The sequence below is a fragment of the Salvelinus sp. IW2-2015 genome, linkage group LG10 (genome assembly GCF_002910315.2).
Source record: "Salvelinus sp. IW2-2015 linkage group LG10, ASM291031v2, whole genome shotgun sequence".
Classification (NCBI taxonomy): domain Eukaryota; kingdom Metazoa; phylum Chordata; class Actinopteri; order Salmoniformes; family Salmonidae; genus Salvelinus; species Salvelinus sp. IW2-2015.
The window spans coordinates 6814499-6838806 of record NC_036850.1 but is presented as its reverse complement, the minus strand read 5'-3'; the positions used below and the strand labels follow the sequence as shown (position 1 = coordinate 6838806).

The following is a 24308-nucleotide window of genomic DNA, read 5'->3' as shown; positions in this document are numbered from 1 at the left end:
CTAAAATAAAAYCATGCTTATCTATTTACTTGTTGACAGATCAGCCACTTTGCTGTCTGTGGACTCTGTACTCCTTGTATTTACTGCATAGCCAGAATGTAGTAGCCATGCGGTGGCCTGATGACTGTTTTCAAGTGGGATATTCTGATTTTATTCAATCTGCACAGTAAAGGTTGTCTGCTCAGTGCTCAGTATGAGGCCTTCTCCCTCAACCCCACAGGTCCTGGGGTGCTTCCCAATAATCTGTCTGCTTCTCTACATTCCTGTCCCAGTCTACCTCTACCCYTCAAATGCTCCCCCCTCTCCTCCTGGGATATACCAGCCTCAGCATGAATTGCAGCTCTGTTTGGCCCCTTCTAATAGAGCTCGCCAGCTCGTAGTCCTAAAAAATGGAAATGAGTTAGCATTTTCTACCTCTGGTTCGTTGGCCATTACTATGGGGGAAATKAATGAGGTTTTGGGATAAACACTGAAAATAAGCTCTGCGGTTAACACAGGGTTAGGAGATATTTTCTGTTTTGTTCTATGACATAATATCAGTCAGTTAAAAGGACCTTTATGATTTATGAAACCTTTGTGTGCTTTTTTGGATGACCTAAATGATTAAAAATTCACAAAAAATGATGTAAGCTGATGAGGATTCTCATAGAACAAAAAGTATAAAATGTCTTAAGCCTGTGTTTAACACAGATCTTATTTTCTGCAATTATCCCAAAATCCTATTTATTTCCCCATAGGCTTTGGCCAACAAGCCATGAGAGTTTTTTGCCTGCAAAAACAAACCATTACTATTGCTCTATATGGTCAGCTAATTTAATGACCAACTGACCACATCTACTGCGATCCCAATCACAGAGCCTTCTATAATGTAAAGGACTGCTGTCTCGTAGTTTGATAAGATGTTCCCAGTTATCATCATCATACCTCACAAGCTGACTTTTTTTAATGGAAATCTCAAATATATCAATGTGCATTCGGAAAGTATTCAGTTCCCTTCACTTTTTCCACATTTGTTAGGTTTCAGCCTTATTCTAAAATTGATTWAATTGTTTTTYCCCCTCATCAATCTACACACAATACCCCATCATGACAAAGCAAAAACAGATTTTTAGAAAATTTTGCTAATTTATATAAAATAAAAATCACATTTACATAAGTATTCAGACCCTTTGCTCAACTTTGTTGAAGCGCCTCGAGTCTTCTTGGGTATGACGATACAAGCTTGGCACGTCTGTATTTGGGGACTTTCTCCCGTTTCTTTTCTGCAGATCCTCTCAAGCTCTCAGGTTGGATGGGGAGCGTCGCTGCAGAGCTATTTTCAGGTSTCTCCAGAGATGTTCGATCGGGTTCAAGTCCGGGCTCTGGCTGGGCCACTCAAGGACATTCAAAGACTTGCCCAAAGCCAGTCCTGCATTGTCTTGGCTGTGTGCTTAGGGTTGTTGTCCTGTTGGAAGTTGAACCTTTGCCCCAGTCTGAGAACCTGCTCCAGAGTGCTCAGGACTTCATCAAGGATCTCTCTGTACTTTGCTCTGTTCATCTTTCCCTCGATCCTAAATAGTCTCAGTCCCTGCCGCTGAAAAACATCCCCACAGCGTGATGCTGCCACCACCATGTTTCACCATTGGGATAGTGCCAGGTTTCCTCCACATGTGACGCTTGGCATTCAGGCCAAAGAGTTTAATCTTGGTTTCATCAGACCAGAGAATCTAGTTTCTCATGGTCTGAGAGTCTTTAGGTGCCTTTTGGCAAACTCCAAGCGGGCTGTCATGCCTTTCACTGAGGAGTGGCTTCCGTCTGGCCGCTCTACCATAAAGGCCTTGTCGGTGGAGTGCTGCAGAGATGGTTGTCCTTCTAGATGATTCTCCCATCTCCACAGAGGAACTCTGACAGACCTCCAGAGTGACCATCGGGTTCTTGGTCTAGGAAGAGTCTTGGTGGTTCCAAACTAATTCCATTTAAGAATGACGGAGGCAACTGTTCTTGGGGACCTTCAATGCTGCAGAAATCATTTGGTACCCTTCCCCAGATCTGTGCCTCGACACAATCCTGTCTCGGAACTCTACGGACAATTCCTTCAACCTAATGGCTTGGTTTTTGCTCTGRCATGCACTGTCAACTGTGGGACCTTATATAGACAGGTGTGTGCCTTTCCAAATCAGGTCCAATCAATTGAATTTACCACAGTTGGACTCCAATCAAGTTGTAGAAACATCCCAAGGATGATCAATGGAAACAGGATGCACCTGAGCTCAATTTCGAATCTCATAGCAAAGTGTCTGAATACTTATGTAAATAAACAAACATTTGCAAAAATAAAAAATGTTTTCGCTTTGTTATTATGGGGTATTGTGTGTAGATTGATGAAGGAAAAATATTAATTTAATCAATTTTAGAATAAGACTAACTATACAACGTGGAAAAAGTGAAGGGGTCTGAATACTTTCCGAAGGCACTTTATCATGAAATATTGACCAACTATAAAATATTGCTRAGATATTGACCTATGATAATGTTTGTTATAAAGACACTGCAACACGGACAGAAGACACTTGCTGTTTGAACCGCAGGGGATGAAAGGACTCTCCACAGAAACAGCCCACCCCCATAATGTAATTGGGGCGTGACGTGGCCCCAGATAGCAAGGCAGTCCAGAGTCATCATTATTCACTGAATTAAAAGAGAGACCTTTTCCAGCTCCCCATATCCTGGACCTATCGCTTCCTAATTGATACAGTTAACTGCAWTGTGGTCCATTAGGCTGAGACTGTGCCTGGTGTGGTCCATTAGGCTGAGCCTGTGCCTGGTGTGGCCAGTGTTGAGGGGGGTGCAGAGTTGGGAGGGGACGATCAGAGCCTCCTAAGCCTGGACCTGCTGCTAATCACTAATCAGTGAGGTTCCTCTTCTCTAGCCCTCGATGGTGCGACTCACATTGACACAAAACTCTCAATTGCACACGTAGTAATATATGTGTAGTAGTAACATCAACMGTTGTCTTGCTTGGTAGCCTATGTCTGGCTTAGTAAYGTGGTAGTTGCTTGAGGTTCTTGTAGGAATCTTGTATATTTCCTCACTGTTGTTTTGTGACTAATATGTCGTCTGGTGGACTAACTGGAGCCCCATATCCAGCCCCGTCTGTGTGGCGCTCCCGTCTCTCTTCCTCCTCGTGGCGTGATGCATTATTGAAGCAGAGGGCGCTCTAAAACCTGGGGATTGATTCGCTTGATTAGAGAGGGGAGCAGGGAGAGGAAGGTGTGTGTGTGTGTGTGTGTGTGTGTGTGTGTGTGTGTGTGTGTGTGTGTGTGTGTGTGTGTGTGTGTGTGTGTGTGTGTGTGTGTGTGTGTGTGAGAGAGAGATATGTGGCATTCGGTCTGGCTTTGATCCCCGAGAATGAAGCTGAACGAACACATTCTAGAGATGCTGAGTCTGTTGAAAACCCTATTTTTACATGGTTTATTTGAAATATATTCCCATTGAGGACAAATAAACCAATTAACAGGGCTGGGGAGGTCCTATTTTCTGCCCAGCAGACACAGAGAAGCCTGTTTGTGGGGATCCTCTGATGGCGTCAGTCCGGGGTCTCCTTCGCATGGTCATTTGTTGACTCATATCCCTGCATGATGGTGGGTGGACACTTTCCTCTGATTATCTCAAATTGCTGCGACTGTAAGAGGCAGATAATCACTATTTGTGTGTGAGAGTGTTACTTTTGACCATAGATAGAGAGTGGGATAAAGAGAGGTACAAAAATAAATGGGAGGTGGGGGTAAAGAGAAGGCGATGGAGAGAGAGAGAGAGGACTCCGAGCTGAGGTTGTTACTTCATAGATGCCACAGTTGAAATGTTCTGATCAGACAGTCAAGTTTGTGCTATAACCGTTATCAGCTGACTCAGGGCTGGATGAGGAACAGCTGAGCACAGCAGTGTTGCCGCATTGCACTCTACAGCGTGCGTTTTAAGCCATACCAAATGGATGGCGTGGGTTTGAGTAGGCTGGCAACTGAACATGCTGCAGAGCTTGGTGCCAACGCTGGAAATTCTTATCCACACACAGAAATGTGCACAATTGACTGGATCAACAAATAGAACATTAGACAACACACACGCATGCACACACACCCCATCCGTCTAGATTCTCTCCACCCCTGTCTGTGTATCTGGGGACAGTTCTATGGGACTGTCCCTCAGAGCCACATCCTGATGTCACTGTGCTCCTGACTCCACTAATTGTATGTGGCTTTTCTTTTCTACCCCTACACACAGGGGGAAAAACACTGTGTATAGGCTGGGTTTTTGTGAGCGAGCCGAAGCAACTTGGCGACTGAGCGAGAACAAGCAGGCTGGCTGCGTCAGTGGGAAGTGTCTAGCACAATACTCACCCTTCCACACTGACAGGCAAGCAGGCACAGGGAGTTTGCCGTACTCCCACACCACACAGGGCTTATGGAGGAGTGTCCTGGGCTCTCCTTCTCCTCCCCCTCCTTCTCCCCATCTCTCRTGTATTTCTAATGAACCAACAGTGGATGGCCATGCATCTGCTTCCCACCTCAGGCCGATCTGTTCAGAGAGAGAGCGAGAGAGAGAGGAGGAGGAGAGAAAATGTGTGTAGAGGAGTAAGAGAGCGGGGGAGAGAGAGAGAGAGCTTTCTAAGAGACAGCTACTAAACATATAGCGAGTGGAGAGTACAAGCTACACACTGAAAGACAGGAAAAACAGTCAGGCAGCTGAGTAGGCACCTATGCTTGGGGTCCTATGAGTGCCTCTTCTGGATTTGACACTTCCTGGACTGTTGCAGTCCTGAGAGAGGGAGCCGACTGAGCTGTGTGTGTGCATAATTGAGCGTGAGCAGCAGGGAGAGCAGTACGGACAGYGGAGGATCAGAGAAACGGGAGACCGAGGTTCTCAGAGGAGGCGGGGGGGGGGAAGTGAAGTGAGAGAAGGAGGAGAGGGGAGGAAAAAAGGAATGAAGGAAAGAACAATCAACTACAAGCTCCTAAGAAACAACCTCTGCTTGAAGCCAATGGATCAAAGAATCAGGGATTGAACTCTGCAGCAGGTCTTAACTTCCTGAGGAAGTGTGCTGGTGGAACTTGAGGAAAAGAGAAAGGGAGAGACAACGAGGATTACAGGACATAGCTCAAACAATGACCTCTCCCTCCGGTGGAATGGGAAGCTTACTCCACATGGAGGCTAATCAGGATCTGGGAGCCTAAGCATCTCTCTGACTTTTCTCTTCTCTGTTATCTTGTTTGGTCTATGCAGGGTGGGAGGGACTGAGGTAAGCCCTGTAGAGCTCCGCTAGACTGTTTACTCTATTTTACGTGGGTATTTACTWGTGAGAATTGTTGTCATTTTTTGCTGTGGCTACAGCCATGAGGACTTTGTGACTCCTGGAGCACTATTAAGCCCCTACTCTGGAGTGGACCTGCGTTAGTGGCTGACGGAGAGACTGCCATGGAGCAACAGTGTGACCAGGGGGCAGGGCCTGGGCTGGCCGGGTCCGACTCAAATCCGGGCTCCCTAAGGGAAGGAGAGGGTGCCGTCGCCACCACCTCCGCCTCCTCTTCCAACTCAGACCTGCCCTCCGCCCTCTTACCTGACGGGGAGCACCCGGACACGGGCCGAAGGCAAAGCAAACCCTTCACTGGCCTCAAACTGTTCGGCAGGAGGTAAGGCACAGACCAACCTCTCACTAAGCCACTGAAGTGCATTGATCACAATGCTGTGGTGGCTGTACATGTTCTGTGCTTGATTTGATTCCTGGATGCTCACTTACTAGTAGTAGTAGCAGCAACAGGTGTGAGTCTCCAGTACATGCCAATAATGACTGTGCTGTACGTGTGAGCGGGTTAGTATCCATGCAGTTGTCCCTCGCAGGCAGCTGTAGTACTGGTGTTTGCGTTCCTCACTCACGTGTGTGTGTTGTGATTACTGTATGGGGGATTGATCTGTGCCTCTATGTCTATACAGTACAGCTTGGTCTGCTTTTGGTCTGACCTTGATGTACAGTCCACACACTAATCGAGACTAGTTTTGTCGTTTCCAACCATTGCATACCCTGTCGCTGAGTGTTGCACCGCAACACCATGGCATAAATGAAGCACTCACGGTACAGTATTACTAGTCGGCGAAACACTACCTGGGTAGGCTACAGCATGGGATGCACTTTGCCCAAACTAGCTTCGAAGGAGTGAGAACATGTAGGAGGCAACGAATGCAGAGATTAGCAGTAAAAACAGTCGAGGATTGATTTAGTAAGAGTGAGTGATTGTTTCCATTGCCAGTGGAAGAGTCGAGCTTGATTAGGAAACTCTGATCATCTCCTCTGCTCTCTGAGAGGGTGTGCGACTCATTCTCCTCATAACACAATCACGGTCACACGGTGGTGTCACAATGTGTCCCCATGGTCATAACACACATCGAGAGACAACGCCAACGTCATATCCCAAAATGTCACCTGCCAGTCGCGGTGACCTTGCTCCAGATTCAGTGACAACATTCATCCTATTGTCATACTAGCATCTTACTACTACTCTGTCATGCACATCTATCTCTGGTATGCTGTCCGCTGTTCTTTTACTTCTCTGCTTGTAACCCACAGGTGGCTAGGGCCAGTGATACTTCGAGGCCTTTTGCACCCTCCGAGCAGAACGGGAATGTTACACGTCTCTCTCTCACCGAGAGGTTATTTTTAAACCTAATTAGCTGCTCTTTTCCCCCCTCCTGCCTTCCCTGAGAACCTTCAAAGCACAACCACAAGATGAAAAGATGAAAGATTTCCAGAGATGAAGTTTGGGCTAGTCTGAGCCAGGGCGCTGAGACCCGTGTGATGGAGTTTAGATGCGTGTTGTTCCACAGACTGTTGGCTGGTGATTACAGAGGGAGATGTGATTCAGATCAATCAGTCACAATGGCACTTACCACAGCACCGTCCTCGCTAACTGAATCACCGCTGAGTTCATCTTAGCGCTCATGCTGACCACACACGATATTTTCTTTGACGCAAGTTAAATAATGAGGAAACAACGAGAATGAATAGCACGGTACTGTATCGCCGTTTGCAAATGAACAGAGGCGTCTTTGACGACGTGTTGTTGGTGGATGCTGATCTAAGATGAGCCTTTGTGCAGAGATAGGGTTTGAGGGCTGAGATACCGGTCACGCCAGCCGTGCTGTCCTCGCTGTGTTTAAGATCCGCGTCGGAAGTGAAGTCGGCACTGACACGAGACGTGCCTGGCAATGACGTCATTAAAACGAGACGCGTGACATGCCTCCCCGCTGCTGTGAGCACTTACAGTACTCCTGATGTTATGGTGCATTAGCTAATGAGCTGTTAGGTACTATTCTAGTTCATTCAGGTCATCGAAATGTTAAAGAAATGCAAGACTCAATGAAAGAGCCCAGTTTAGTAGGTTGATATAACCAAATATGGACATATTCAATCGTATCAGAGTACATCTTTGCTTGCAGCAGCATGCAAAAGCAACGTTCTGACCACTAATGACCGTCATCATGATCAGAGTGCTGTTAAACATTTTCTCGTGCTCTACCTTTGCGAGATACCAATGCCGAGCGCAACAGACAGTAAGTCGGAATTCCGTTTTAGTCATCTTTCTGTGTTTCTCCCTCTCTCTCTCTCTCTGGCTGTGTTTGTTTTCTTTTCTTTTCCCCTGTTATGTTTAAGTGTGTTTATCTCTGTGGCCCTGAGTAAACACATGCTGCCTGTCGGCGGTGATGGCGCAAAACAGAGAGCAGCCGTTGGTGGTCTCTCGCCTCTTTAACTTAGTGGAATTTTAACGAGCTAGAGCTGGAGGGGACCTCTTAGCCATTCACCCCCCGTTCTCCCTCTCCTCTCAATGAGAAGTCTCACCGTGAAGTCGACAGACACTAAGGCCCATTTTTGATTTATAACAAGGCGCTATGGTGTCAGAAGCAGGATTATTTATTTGTCCTTTCTGAAGCAACAGGAAGTGTGACATCAGTAGCTCGTGTGTCTACTGTAATTGAACTTAACGGAGGTAATTCATTAATTTGGGACCATTTCTGTGGACAGAAATAGGTTTGGGTTATTAACATTTACATTTACATTTACCATTTAAGTCATTTAGCAGACGCTCTTATCCAGAGCGACTTACAAATTGGTGCATTCACCTTATGATATCCAGTGGAACAACCACTTTACAATAGTGCATCTTACTCTTTTAAGGGGGGGGGGTTAGAAGGATTACTTTATCCTATCCTAGGTATTCCTTAAAGAGGTGGCGTTTCAGGTGTCTCCGGAAGGTGGTGATTGACTCCGCTGACCTGGCGTCGTGAGGAGTTTGTTCCACCATTGGGGTGCCAGAGCAGCGAACAGTTTTGACTGGGCTGAGCGGGACTTTACTTCCTCAGAGGTAGGGAGGCGAGCAGGCCAGAGGTTGATGAACGCGTGCCCTTGTTTGGTTGGGCCTGATCAGAGCCTGAAGTACGGAGGTGCCGTTCCCCTCACAGCTCCGTAGGCAAGCACCATGGTCTTGTAGCGGATGCGAGCTTCAACTGGAAGCCAGTGGAGAGAGCGGAGGAGCGGGGTGACGTGAGAGAGAACTTGGGAAATTGAACACCAGACGGGCTGCGGCGTTCTGGATGAGTTGTAGGGGTTTAATGGCACAGGCAGGGAGCCCAGCCAACAGCGAGTTGCAGTAATCCAGACGGAGATGACAAGTGCCTGGATTAGGACCTGCGCCGCTTCCTGCGTGAGGCAGGGTCGTACTCTGCGAATGTTGTAGAGCATGAACCTACAGGAACGGGTCACCGCCTTGATGTTAGTTGAGAACGACAGGGTGTTGTCCAGGATCACGCCAAGGTTCTTAGCACTCTGGGAGGAGGACACAATGGAGTTGTCAACCGTGATGGCGAGATCATGGAACGGGCAGTCCTTCCCCGGGAGAAGAGCAGCTCCGTCTTGCCGAGTTCAGCTTGAGGTGGTGATCCGTCATCCACACTGATATGTCTGCCAGACATGCAGAGATGCGATTCACCACCTGGTTATCAGAGGGGGAAAGGAGAAGATTAATTGTGTGTCGTCTGCATAGCAATGATAGGAGAGACCATGTGAGGATATGACAGAGCCAAGTGACTTGGTGTATAGCGAGAATAGGAGAGGCCTAGAACAGAGCCCTGGGGGACACCAGTGGTGAGAGCACGTGGTGCGGGAGACAGATTCTCGCCACGCCACCTGGTAGGAGCGACCTGTCAGGTAGGACGCAATCCAAGCGTTATTTATTTATTTATATTATTCACAGGTTATGTGTCAGAACCTGGGTTAGGGCTCTACTACAGGTCACAAGTCAGAACCTTTTACAACCTTTCACCCTTTACAATTCCCGACGCATGGTTTGCCCGCTTTACTAGAGAGAGGCCCCAACTCTCAGAAGGAATGATCATGGAAAGGAGAGCGGCGGAGAAGAGACTAAGACATTAAGAATAGAAGAAAATGTTATAAGGAGGCTATTTTAGTTCTGCTTCAGCCTCTGATAAGGAGCCGCTGATGATGTGTTTATAGGACAGTAGCCGTACGGTTTGTGGAAGCAGGCGAGTGAGAACACTTCTTTCCTTTATTAAGCGGCACTGACATTGTGTCGACATGGATTTCCAAGTCATAAGGATGTGGAGATGGTGAATGAAGGACAAAGGAGGAATCGAGAAGCATTTCTAAGACGATAACGATGGCCCACATGATCTCCAGTTCAGTCTTCTTACAGAGCTGACGTACTTAGTCTAAGCCTGGTGGGAAATAACCAGAAAAGCCTAGCAATCATAGTGGCAAACGGTCCTGTGAAATGCTTTCATGGGATTCACAATAGATCAAATAATGACCTAATCAGGTCCACGAATAGAGACACGTTAACTCTATTGGGGGAACATTCACGTGTCTTACTTGCTTAAGTGAGTTACATGTTGTCTGGACATTCTAAACGTGCATCTTAAAAATCTACTGACAAGGAACACACTTAATGTGGCTCATTAATACTGCCCATGATATTGTGCAGTGTGGAGATGGGCTTTGATGGACTTCAGGGGTAGCCCGTGTGTTTGCAGAATGGTCTCTGGAGAGCTTAGCAGCAGTTTAATGTGTCAAGCATGAGGAATATGTTAAACAGGCCATTTGAAATCTGAATAATTGATTGCTGTCAGATCGTAAGGGCTTATCAGGTTTACACGGTCTTCCTGCTTCAACTGCAGACTGAATGTAGTTCTAACCACTGACCCGGTTGTCAGATATCGTCTCGAGACACATGCTGTGTGAGGACAATGCTCGTAGTGAATTTGTCTGTCGATATTCTCACGATACTTAGGTGCCGATATGCTATGTATTGTGATTCCCACGATTCTGTATGTATTGTGATTCGATACTGTAATTTAAAGTTACAAACATATTGCTCACTAAATATCTGCTGCAGAGAGATGAGAGAACATGAGAAATTTTGATCAGTCATGGAAGTAAAAGTGCTGAAAACATGTTGGCTCACTGTTTAAAAAGAAGATGGAGAACAAGCTACAGGATTAAAAGTACCGGAGTTTTGAAGCTGGTACAGCCGGCTAACGCTAACTACAGTAGCAAAGCAAAGCAAAAAAATAGGTACTTGGAGTCAGATATCGATATACACTGAACAAAAATATAAACGCAACATGCAAAGTGTTGGTCCCATGTTTCACGATCTGAAATAAAAGATCCCAGAAAAGCTTATTTCTCATTTTGTACACACATTTGTTTACTTCCCTTTTTAGTGAGCATTTCTCCTTTGCTAAAGTAATCCATCCACTTGACAATTGTGGCATATCAAGAAGCTGATTAAACAGCATGATCATTACATAGGTGCACCTTGTGGATAATAAAAGGCCACTAAAATGTGCAGTTTTGTTACACACCACAATACCACAGATGTCTCAAGATCAAATCAAATGTTATTGGTCACATACACATGGTTAGCAGATTATGCGAGGGTAGAGAAATGCTTGTGCTTCTAGTTCCGACAGTGCAGTATTATCTAACACGTAATCTAACAATTCCCCAACAACTATCTAATACACACAAATCTAAAGGGGTGAATGAGAAAATKTACATATAAGTATATGGATGAGCGATGGCCGAGCGGCATAGGCAAGGTGCAGTGGATGGTATAAAATACAGTATATACATGTGATATGAGTAATGCAAGATATGTAAACATTATTAAAGTGGATTTTTTTTTAAAGTGCCATTGTTTAAAGTGACTAGTGATCCATTTATTAAAGTGGCCAGTGATTGGGTCTCAATGTAGGCAGCAGCCTCTCAGTGATTGCTGTTTAGCAGTCTGACGGCCTTGAGTTAGAAGCTGTTTTTCAGTCTCTTGGTCCCAGCTTTGATGCACCTGTATTGACCTCGCCTTCTGGATGATAGTGGTGTGAACAGGCAGTGGCCTGGGTGGTTATTGTCCTTGATCTTTTTGGCCTTCCTGTGACATTGGGTGCTGTAGGTGTCATGGAGGGCAGGTAGTTTGCCCCCTGTGATGCGTTGGGCAGACCTCACCATCCTGTGAGCAGCCTTGCGGTTGAGGGCGGTGCATTTGCCGTACCAGGCAGTGATACAGCCTGACAGGATGCTCTCGAATGTGCATCTGTGAAAGTTTGTCAGGGTTTTGGGTGACAAGCCAAATTTCTTCAGCCTCCTGAGGTTGAAGAGGCACTGAAGAGGCAGTGTTCACAACCCTGTCTGTGTGGGTGGACCATTTCAGGTTGTCTGTGATGTGTACGCCCAGGAACTTAAAACTTTACACCTTCTCCACTGCTGTCCCTTCGATGTGGATAGGGGGTGCTCCCTCTGCTGTTTCCTGAAGTCCACAATCATCTCCTTTTTGTTTTGTTGATGTTGAGTGTGAGGTTGTTTTCCTGACACCACACTTCCTGACACAGTGCCCTCACCACCTCCCTGTAGGCTGTCTCGTTGTTGTTGGTGATCAGGCCCACTACTGTTGTGTCGTCTGCAAACTTGATGATTGAGTTGGAGGCGTGCATGGCCACGCAGTCATGGGTGAACAGGGAGTACAGGAGAGGGCTGAGCACACATCCTTGTGGGGCCCCTGTGTTGAGGGTCAGTGAAGTGGAGATTTTGCTTCCTACCTTCACCAGCTGGGGCCCGTAAGAAAGTCCAGGACCCAGTTGCACAGGGTGGGGTTGAGACCCAGGGCCTCCAGCTTGGTGATGAGCTTGGAGGGTACTATGGTGCTGAGCTGTAGTCAATGAACAGCATTCTTACATAGGTATTCTTTTTGTCCAGATGGGATAGGGCAGTGTGATGGCGATTGTGTCACATGTGGACCTGTTGGGGCGGTATGCAAACTGAAGTGGGTCTAGAGTGGCCGGTAAGGTGGCGGTGATATGATACTTTAGCCGCTCAAAGCACTTCATAATGACAGAAGTAAGTGCTATGGGGTGGTAGTCATTTAGTTCAGTTATCTTTGCCATCTTGGGTACAGGAACAATGGTAGCCATCTTGAAGCATGTGGGGACAACAGACTGGGATAGGGAGCGATTGAATATGTCTGTAAATAAACCAGCCAGCTGGTCTGCACATGCTCTGAGGACTCGGCTATGGATGTCGTCTGGGCCAGGAGCCTTGCGAAGGCTAACAAGTTTAAATGTTTGACTCACGTCAGCCACAGAGAAGGAGGGGGGAGGGCAGTCTTTGTTAGCGAGCCGCGACGGTGGCACTGTATTATCCTAAAAGCGGGCAAAGAAGATGTTTTAGTTTGTCTGGAAGCGTGACGTCGGTGTCTGTGACGTGGCTGTTTTTGTAGTCCGTGATTTCCTGTAGACCCTGCCACATACGTCTCGTGTATGAGCCGTTGAATTGCGACTCCATCTTGTCCCTGAATCTGCATTTCGCTTGTTTGATTGTCTTGTGGAGGGAATAACTACACTGTTTAAATTCAGCCATATTTCTAGACCTCTTTCGATGGTTAAATGCGGTGGWTCGCGCTTTCAGTTTTGCGTGAATGCCACCATCCATCCACGGTTTCTGGTTAGGGTAGGTTTTAATRGTCACAGTGGGTACAACATCTCCAATGCACTTGTTAATGAACGCACACACCGAGTCAGCATATAGGTCAATGTTGTTTTCTGAGCCTGACCGGAACATATTCCGGTCCGCGTGTTCAAAAAAATCTTGAAGCATGGCTTCCGATTGGTGAGACTAGCGTTGAATGGTTCTCGTCATTGGTACATCCTGTTTGAGTTTCTGCCTATAAGACAGAATGAGCAAGATGGCATCGTGGTCGGATTTACCGAAGGGAGGACGGGGGAGGGCTTTGTATGCATCGCAGATGTCAGAGTAGCAGGGATCGAGAGTATTAGCCCTGCGAGTCGTGCAATCAATATGCTGATAGAATTTAGGTAGCCTTGTTCTCAAATTTGCTTTGTTAAAATCCCCAGCTACAAAAAATGCAGCCTCCGGATATATGGTTTCCAGTTTAGATAGAGTCCAGTGAAGTTCCCTGAGGGCCGTCTTGGTGTTCGCTTGAGGGGGAATGTACWCAGCTGTGACTATAACTGACGAGAATTCTCTTGGTAGGTAAAATGGCCGGCATTTTGATTGTAAGGAATTCTAGTTCGGGTGAGCAGAAGGACTTGAGTTCCTGTATGTTGTTATGATTGCACCATGAGTCGTGAATCATAAAACACACACCCCCGCCCTTCCTCTTTCCAGAGAGGTGTTTATCTCTGTCGCCGTGGAGAAGCCCGGTGGCTGAACCGATTCCGACAACATATCCTGAGAGAGCTATGTTTCCGTGAAACAGAGAATGTTACAATCTCTGATGTCTCTGGAAGGCAACCCTTGCTCAAATTTTGTCTACCTTGTTGTCAAGAGACTGGACATTGGTGAGTAGTATASTCAGGAGCGGTGAGCGATGTGCACGTCTACGGAGTCTGACCAGAAGGCCGCTCCGTCTGCCCCGTCYACAGCGCCGTTGTTTTTGGTCGGATACTGGGATCAGATCCATTGTCCTGGATGGTGGTCCGAACAGAGGATCCGCTTCGGGAAAGTTGTATTCCTGGTTGTAATGTTGGTAAGTTGACGTTGCACTTATATCCAATAGTTCTTCCCGGCTGTATGTAATAAGACTTAAGATTTCCTGAGGTAACAGTGTAAGAAATAATACATAAAAAAACAAAATAATGCATAGTTTCCAAAGAACGCGAAGCGAGGCGAACATCTCTGTCAGCGCCATTTCTCAAACGTTTTGAGGGAGCGTGCATTTGGCATGCTAACTGAATGTCCACCAGAGCTGTTGCCTGAGAATTTWATGTTAATTTCTCTACCACAAGCCCCCTCCAACATCATTTTAGAGAATTTGGCAGCACATCCAACCGGCCTCACAACCGAAGACCATGTGTAACCATGCCAGCCCAGGACGTCCACAMCCGGCTTCTCTGCCTGCGGGATTGTCTGAGACAAGCCACTCGGACAGCTGATGAAACTGAGTTTCCACAACCGAAGAATGGCTGCACAAACTGTCAGAAACCATCTCAGGGAAGCTCGTCTGCGTGCTCGTCGTCCTTACCAGGATCTTAACCTGACTGCAGTTCTGCRTCGTAACCGACTTTAGTGGGCTAAGGCACACCTTCGATGGCCACTGGCACGTTGGTGAAGTGTGCTCTTCATGGATTATTCCCAGTTTCAACTGTACCAGGTGGCTGGCAGACCGCATGTATGGCGTAGTGTGGGCGAGCGGTTTGCTGATGTCAACATTGTGAACAGAGTGCCCCATAGTGGTGATGGGGTTATGGTATGGGCAGGCATAAGCTACAGACAACAAACACAATTGCATTTTATCAATGGCAATTTGAATGCACAGAGACAACATGACGAGATCCTGAGGCTCGTTGTCGTGCCATTCATCCGCCGCCATCACCTCATGTTTCAGCATGATAATGCACGGCCCCATGTCACAAGGATCTGTACATGTCACAGTTATTCCATGGCCAGAAATACTCACCAGACATGTCACCCATTGATCATGTTTGGGATGATCTTGATCGATGTGTACAACAGCATGTTCCTGTTCCCACCTATATCCAGCAACTTTACACAGCCATTGAAGAGAAGTGGGACAACATTCCACAGACCGCAATCAACAGCCTGATCAACTCTATGCGACGGAGATGTCGCCCCTACCTTTTTAAGGTATATTGACCAACAGATGCATAACTGTATTCCCAGTCATGTGAAATCCCTAGATTAAATGAATTCATTTCAATTGACTGATTTCCTTTTATATGAACTGTAACTCAGTGAAATTTTTGCGTGTTGCGTTTTATATTTTTGTCCAGTGCGTAATATTGTCCAAAAATATTGCGATATGTAACTGTCGATTTCCCCCATCACTATTAGCTATGAGAATGGTTAGCTATGATGGCCTGATGAGATTTTTTAATTATAAAACACTTGTCATGTGGAAATTGTTACTCAATTTTCATTCATCCACCATCCACATTGGATAAGCAAAGATCTGTCTTATACTTTCCCTTAGCCTTTGGCTGTAATCAACTAACCGAGAATGCCACTGATTGCCTGACACCTCGTAGAGAAAATCAATCGCACGGTGTGTTGACTCAATCTATCTGTAAACGGAGAGAAACAGGATCCATCTGTGCATCAACTATTTCCCTGGTAACCGAAGAGACGCTGGATCAGAGCCAGAGCCTGCTCACAGGGGATCAACACCACAACACAATGGAGGTCTATATTATTCTGCTTCAGGGGTTTTCCTTGTCAGATGGAACACCAGGAATAACCATATATGGACAGTGCATTCAGAAAATATTCAAACCACTTGACTCTTTCTTCATTTTGTTACGTTGCAGCCTTATTCTAAAATATATATATTTTTTAAATAAAAATTGTGCATCACACAATACCTCATAATGACAGGTTTTTTGACATTTTTGCAAATGTGTATATATATATATATATATATATATATATATATAAAAAAGGAAATTTAACATTTACATAAGTATTCAGACCCTTAGCTGAAGCATCTTTGGCAGCGAATACAGCCGAGTCTTCTTGGGTATGAAGCTACAAGCTTAGCACACTTGTATTTGGGGAGTTTCTCCCATTTTTCTCTGCAGATCCTCTCAAGCTTTGTCAGGTTGGATGGGGAGCAACGCTGCACAGCCATTTTCAGGACTCTCCAGAGATGTTTGATCGGGTTCAAGTCCGGGCTCTGGCTGGGCTATTCAAGGACATTCGGAGACTTGTCCCGAAGCCACTCCTGCATTGTCTTGGCTGTGTGCTTAGGGTCATTGTCCTGTTGGAAGGTGAACCTTAGCCCCAGTCTGAGGTCCTCAGCACTCTGGAGCAGCTTTTCGTTCAGGATCTCTCTGTGCTTTGCTCCGTTCATCTTTCCCTCGATCCCGACTAGTCTCCCTGTCGCTACCGCTGAAAAACATCCCCACAGCATGATGCTGCCACCGCCATGCTTCACCATAGGGATGGTGCCAGGTTTCCTCCAGATGTGATGCTTGGCATTCAGGCCAAAGAATTCAATCTTGGTTTCATCAGACCAGAGAATCTTGTTTCTGATGGTCTGAGAGTCCTTTAGCCCGCTTGGAGGTRGCCAAAAGGCACCTGTCATGTGCCTTTTACTGAGGAGTGGCTTCCGTCCAGCCACAATACCATAAAGGCCTGATTGGTGGAGTGCTACAGAGATGGTTGTCCTTCTGCAAGGTTCTCCCATCTCCACAGAGGCACTCTGGAGGTCTGTCAGAGTGACCATCAGGTTCTTGGTCACCTCCCTGACTAAGGCCCTTCTCCCCCAATTGTTCAGTTTGGCCGTGCGGCCAGCTCTAGGGAGAGTCTTGATGGTTCCAAACTTCTTCCATTTAAGATTGATGGAGGCCACTGTGTTCTTGGGGACCTTCAATGCTGCAGAAATGTGTTAGTGCCTTGATACAATCCTGTCTCTGAGCTCTATGGACAATGCCTTYGACCTCATGGCTTGGTTTTTGCTCTGACATGCATTGGCAACTGTGGGACCTTATGTAGACAGGTGTGTGCCTTTCCAAATCATGTGAAACCAATTGAATTTACGACAGGTGGACTCCTATCAAGTTGTAGAAACATCTCAAGGGTGATAAATGGAAACAGGATACATCTGAGATCAATTTCGAGTCTCGGAGCAAAGGGTCTRAATGCTTATCTAAATAAGGTATTTCAGGTTKTTTTTTTTGTTGCTAATATTCTATAAACCTGTTTTCGCTTCATCTTTATGGGCTATTGCATGTGGATTGATGAGGAAAATGTTTTATTTAATCAATTTTAAAATAAGAYTAACGTAACAAAATGTGGAAAAGGGGAAGGGGTATGAATACTTTCCGAATGCACTGTATTATTGAATCAATAATCATTGTTTAAATATGTYTATATGGGTCAAAATAGTGCATTCATCACTCTCCAGGAAAGAGCCATTGTTGGGCTATCGCATGTCKGGAGGCTGAGCGTCTGAGCCACCATTGATGTTGAGGCTGATTTGTCTTGATGGTCTGCCTGCGGTCGACCCCTTTGCTCTGTTGATATTGGCACAAGGCTGTCAGGCTGGTGCCTAGTGCTATTGTTTTTTGCAAAACTTTTTTTTTTAACCTTCAAATATCACACTGTGACGCATTTACAGCCCCATACAAAATGCATTTGAAGCAATGTTATAAAACCATTTTAAAAGTCAAACCGTAAACCGTTTATTTCTGGGATTGTTCCAGACCCATGGCCCTTGATGGTGCCCAACAGTACAACATATGGTGGCCTATATACAGTGTGAGCTCTTGTTTAATAAGCTGCTGTTTTAAATGGAGTGATCTGATTGGGATCACAGGAGGCCAACCTCTCAGGCCAGTGATGAAACCCCGCCCAGAAGACCCGTGAGTTTGAGGGCTTTGAGGTCAACGAGGAGTCTCAACATTTTAAAAGCAAGATTAGGATGATCTGAGTATCTCTGTATTGGCCAAAGGTCCCAAAACACTTGTGATGTACTTGTACAACACCTGACTGTCTTGAACCAAAATACTTTCCAGACCAATCCTCATTGTGCATTTGGGCCTAGTACAATTCTGCACAACAACCACCACCAGCAACCAGTAGAAACCCTATTCAAGAAAATTAGGTCACATTTGCCCTGCTTGACAGGGGGTGGTGACGGGAGAGCATCACTGTGTCCCGAGATGCAACTAGAAAGGGAAAGAGGAGCAGAAGATGATTTTTTTTTTAGCCGGCAAAGATGAGACCGGGAACGCTTGGAGCGGTGTCCTCCTAACATATGCGAAGGGTCTCAGCCCATCTGCCAGACCTGCATCCTGCATCTGCTCTCTCTGAGGAACGGGGGGCACGGACGTCTCTCTACATAACCGCAGCCCTCCTCCTTATTTCCTCTCTCTCTACTCAAGCTCATCTTACCTTAGCCAAGCTGTGTCTCCATCTGCCTTCTTCCATACGTTTCAAAACAACAGGCCCTGTTTAGAAGATAGTTTAGTGATAGTTTTGCAACTTTGGGAAAAGCCCAAATAACCAGTATCTTAAGTTCAGCACTAGCTTCATATTTCCATTATTTGACAGATATATAAAGCCTTCTTGGCAATTATTATTGACTCCGGAAAGTCTTGCAAATCTCTGCTATAGCTCCCCTAGCAACTTCCGTAGTGCTAGTGAATAACCGTTAATGCCTGCAAAACTGCTGTATTGATTGTGTACCGGGATGTCCAGTAGGGATAAAGTAGGCTAAATGGATAGGGGCGTCTGCTAAATGACTAAAATGTAATTTTTAAAAAAGAGTTCCAAACCTCTCTGCCAATAACAGCAATTTTTTTTTTTTTTGGCCTCCCAACGCAGACCACTCTGACAGTCCTCGTGAAACCTTTTGCTAAGACAATATTTGTGCTTCTTTTTGACAATTTTAATTGAAAGTAATCACAGTAGGGTACTTAATTGTTACCCAGAAATTATTTGATATCGAGAGAAAAAAACGGCCTCATTGGGCCTACAAGATACATTTGACTTTTTAGTCATTTAGCAGACGCTCTTATCCAGAGAGACTTTACAGTAGTGAGTGCATAAAATGTCATACTTATTTATTTATATTAGATACAATATCTCTACATTCTGTGGGTCTTCAATTGTTTCATAAAACGGGTAGTTTGGATCCTGTGTGCTAATCTCTGCTGTAGCACCCCTAGCATCCTTCGAAGTGTAAAAGTGTTAAAACTGCTGTATTGACTGTGTACCGGGACGTACAGTAGGGATAAAGTAGGCTAAATGGAAACTAGAGCCACTCTCATACAGTTGAGGTACATCATAAGCCATCAAACTGTAGCAGACAGAGAAATACAGACATTGAACTGAAACACTATAAGCAATCACACATATATGACCTGCGCTTTAGAAAGAAAGACAAGAATACGCTTAGTGCCATGCTTGTTGGAAGGCCAGTGTCTACCATTTCCCACTATCCTAATATTGGTCAGAAGCCAAGAGACCTCTTCTGGGAATGTATTAGTTTGAAATGAAACCTATGTGTAGTGTATTATGCCCTGTGCCAACCCACCACTAACATTTAACCACCGTCTTATATTAGGATCGGAAAGTCCTCAGCCACCTCATTGTAGTACTACAACTGGCACCACACCTTGAAACAAAGACCTTTGAACTGCCTACCCTGGTCAATCATTCATCTGACWGGATTCAGACCTGATGGACAGGATTTGTGAGGTTCTGCTGAGCTCAGGCCCAGTGCAGTCAAACTGTATTTTCCTGTGTTTTATATACATTYCCACACAATGAGGTTGGAATAATACTGTGAAAATGTATGATAATGCCTTTGAGTGTAAAAGCTGTTTGAAAAGGCCGCCTTAAATTTCAGCCTATTTTGGTTTATTTGAGTTTTGGCGATAATTTGAGCACCTGGCGATTAAAATTTGTTAATAGACCACGGGAGGTAGCTTAGCCGTTAAGAGCGTTGGGCCAGTAGCTGAAAARTCACTGGTTTGAATCCCAGAACCGACGAAGGGAAAAATGTGTCCATGGTGCTCTTGAGCAAGGCCCTAATTGCTCCTGTAAGTCGCTCTGGATAGGGGCGTCTGCTAAATGTCTAAAATGTAAGTGTAAAATGTAAARATTTAATAAAAATAATTATTCCAAACCTCTCTGCCAATAACAGCTAGTTTTTTGTTTTGGCCTTCCTACCCAGACCACTCTCAGACAGTCCTCGAGAAATTGCTCTTTGCTAAGACGATAATTTGGTTTCTTTTTGACAATTTTAATTGAAAGTAATCACAGTAGGGTACTTAAAACGGCTGCATTGGGGCTTATAAGATACATATTTTACATTTTAGTCATTTAGCAGACACTCTTATCAAGAGCGACTTTACAGTAGTGAGTTCCTAAATGTTCATACTTTTTTAAAATTTTATTTATATTAGATTCAATATCTCTACACTCTGTGGGTCTTCAATTGTTTAATTAAACAGGTAGTTTGGATCCTGTGTGCTGATTTGGCTGAAACAGCATTCCAGCCATGTGTAAATCAGTCTTAGTTTTGTGTAACAGTAGCTTGATGCTGGCTTGACGTTTCGCTATCCGGACAGGTCGTATGTTATTGGATTAGTTCTCAGTGCTGTGTTTCCTTGGGTCTGCAATGTAACGGCCTGGACCCAATATACTGATGAGTCAGAGGCTGATATAAGGAGTAGAACATGTTACATGGTTTTCAAGAACTTCTTCACCAATTGATTTGATCTTATCCAACCTGCATTAAACTGTTCTGAAAATTTGTTTAGGGTCAACCTATCAGGGAAAAAGAAACCAGGAAGGAATACCCTTGAGGGATTTGTAAGTGATTTTATGTAGGTCAAGGGACTATACACCTGCGAGCATCTCATTTTGCTGTTAACTCTGCCTGTCTTTCACTTGTACACTACCGGTCAAAAGCTTTAGAACACCTACTCATTCAAGGGTTTTTCTTTATTTTTACTATTTTCTACATTGTAGAATAATAGGGAAAACATCAAAACAATGAAATAGCACATATGGAATCATGTAGTAACCAAARAATAGCAAAAATCAAGAAAACCCTTGAATGAGGAGGTGTTCTAAAACTTTTGACTGGTAGTGTATGTCAATGAGAAGTACATTGAGATTTAAAATAAGTCCCTTGTTGACGTTAAGACAATGCCTTGAGGGTTAAATCTGCAAGCTCTCAAATATTTCGAGGATGAACACTTTTAGGCCCTTTCTGCCAGGAAATACAGTTAWGATATATAGTGAGAATGTTTACACTTGCAGAATAATGTGTTCTTTTTTATTAAATTCAAAGGAAGGCAGAAATAAGCCTAGTGACTGATAGGCTGTCATTTTAACAGTCTCCACAACAGTGACTACCAGGGCATTAGCTTGACACTGTCTGCAGTGGATGTCATTAAGTTGTCACTAAGTGCTGGCTTGACTCATCTGCTATTCATTTGTAGCCTTGCCATTACTGGAGAGCTCAGCTTCAGATTGCTGTACAGTAAATGAGCTAGTATTCATTCCTGGTATGCTGATTTAGCTGCAAACAGATTCATAGCCTGGCTAAACCAGACTGAATGCTGCCCTCAACCATGTGCAATGGTGAGAGTAGCGTTCAGTCAAGTCTAACCAGGCTAACACAAGCAGCCTTGGCCTCATTAATTTCTGTCCTAATTATTTGTGCCCTCTCAGTGAAACCTCAAAGCCAACTGTTCTGCTAAAAACATCCCAGGGGTACAGCCATTCACACCAATCCTCCCTCCCTCCCTGCCCATGGCCCAATCTATCTGGCTGCACTCTAAGGTGACTTCTCCCAGGGATTCACAGGATATTAATGCTCMGAACCCTCCTGCCTCTCCATCTAACACCTGATGATGACACCACCATCCCCCCTGGATCAGGTCTAATCCTGGTAATGCCAGTGTAAAGTAACCACTACATACAGGGTGCATCAGCACCTTGGTTGGCACCATGGCGAGGTGAGACACAGAAAGAGTAGTCACTTACTACAGTTCAGACTGGATACAAAGTAGTCTGTGTCAGGTTTGTTGAGGCTGTTCAGTATTAATAAGATAAAAAGTAAAAGTGTTATTAAGCAATACTAAAGTGTTTTTACTGTGGGTCATATTCTTAATTTGTGTTTGGTGTTCTCTTTGAGCTTCATATCAATGTAAAACACGGTGTCATAACTTATTTTTAGGGAACACGTGTCAAATAATACATATTTGATAATGGGCTAGTATTAGGTTCTAAATGTATTCCAGGCTCTGAAAGGAGACCGTTTTTGTTATGCTTCTGTTATCTGAATAACATTTGAAAGTATCTATATTTTCAACTCAAAATGTCATCAGTTGTGGAAACTGAAATGGAAAAATACATATATTTTGAAAAGCCCTACCTTCTGCTTTTGAAACGAAGCTAAAAGAGCTAGTAACAGTGTCATTCAGATAGCTGTTTCCTGTCTCGTAAAGCAGCATGGTACATCTTTGTATTGTCTCACCCGTTTGGCCGCCTGTCCTGTTGTAAATCTTCAAGATAAGGGATATGTGTTGTGTTGTGTAACAGTTAAGAGGTTTAAAAATAGCTTATAAATGGCCCGAGCTTTAAAACCTAAACCAGCATGAAAGATCAAGGATGGACTGGAAATGTACTTAGTGTCTTGTTTTTACACTTAGTTGAAGGCTCAATTTATTACCCGAATGGGGCTCTGTGACAATACATTAGCAGCATAAGTGTTCTTTCCTAAAAATATAGTCTTCTGTATGCTATTACGCAGAATTTTTCAAATCGGATGGCTAGAGTTGGTGATCGCAGTGATACTGGCAAAAGATGAGTCTTCTGTTCTAGTGCTAACATTACTGTAACTGTATAGGAGTCCTGCTGTGGTTTTACGATCCCTTTCACAGTATTGATCCGTGGCTCAATCCTCAGGCAACTGTGGATGACTGGAGGTGGGTGAGAGGTGGATGGGAGGAGGAAGGGATGCATCTGCTGATCCAGTATCTGAGCATCTTTAGCAGTAGGCAGGGGGCTCAAGGAGCACACTGACCTGAGAACTGCAGGACRTCTCATTGTGGGAGTTTTAATGAGCATGTCATGTCATTGTCACAAGGTGTGTTAGTGCGTGCGTGTTGCATTTCCTTGAAAGGGCCTGAGTCGGTATCTTTTCATTATGCAGTCACAAAACACAATATTTCAAAGTTGTTCGGGGGGGAATTAATGTTTTATTCTCAAATATTCCCCCCTCATCACTGATACTGTACCTGTCTTAAAAAGGAATAGCGTCAAATTTTGACAATTTGTCTATGTTCCTAAACCCCTCGTTGTACTATCTGGCAAAGTGTGCACCTCTCTCACTCATGAGGTAGACTACATCACAGGGTTATACAGCCTCCCACTCACTGCAGCGCTAGATAGAACTTTGTGGAATAACGCAAGTCTACGACAAATATCAACGTTCTGTCAACGCAAAAATACTACATTTGTGAAGTCCAATCGATTGTGAAATATGGCATATACATTTTGATGTGATACATTYGGGTCACAATTTCACATTTTCTGAGATGTCTGCCAAGCAAGGAGGAAACAGCAGCCATCTCATGCTAAAACAGGCACGAGGGGGCTCCTCATAAACACAACACACTGACAGTTTTCAAAATGGCCTACATCATACTCTAGCATATCACACAACACGCCTTTTTCCTATATAGTCAGAAGCATCATCAGTCCTCGGTAGTAGGCTATTTCATATCTCTCTTTCAATGCTCTTGAGACCAAGCAGAAAAGGCTGTTTTTAAAGACGCCAACGTAGCCAAACAAATCCATTAGAAGACAATTGTCGATCTGATCAGAAACACTGTGCTAACAACCTTTTATGTCCTAAATTATGTTGCTGGTGTATTTTGTTAGAATTTTGGAATATATTGCGCACTTGGTTTTTACCAAACGCGAGTCATTTTAGATAAGAACATCAGCCTACCTTTGTCATGTCAACCATCCAAATAATTCCATGTGTCCTCCTTTTTGTCTTTATAAAGTTTTGCATAGCCTATTCCATGATCTGGGGTAATCCAATGAGCAACACTGCAGCTTTTGATTACAGTGATCATCATTCATCAAGTATGCTATACATAATCAATACACAACTTTCAAGGAGGTAGGGTATTTGATGCAAAAATAGGCTATAAGAATACTTTTCCATTTGATCAAATTTGCCTTCATTATTACATTCTCTTGCTCG

The 24308-nt window shown here is 44.6% G+C and overlaps 1 protein-coding gene across 2 annotated transcripts in view; it reads left to right on the top strand.

Annotated features, from left to right (window-relative positions):
* LOC111969219 (diacylglycerol kinase zeta-like) overlaps positions 1–24308 on the top strand; it is a 133249-nt gene that overhangs the window by 19484 nt on the left and 89457 nt on the right. The window contains exon 1 of one of the 2 annotated variants that reach the window (XM_070445360.1): positions 4580–5666. The exons of the other annotated variant lie outside the window; for it this stretch is intronic. Coding sequence (XP_070301461.1) covers positions 5452–5666 — 215 coding nt within the window. The 5' untranslated portion in view covers positions 4580–5451. Of the gene's footprint in view, positions 1–4579; positions 5667–24308 lie in introns of those variants that run through there. 2 annotated transcript variants of the gene reach the window in all.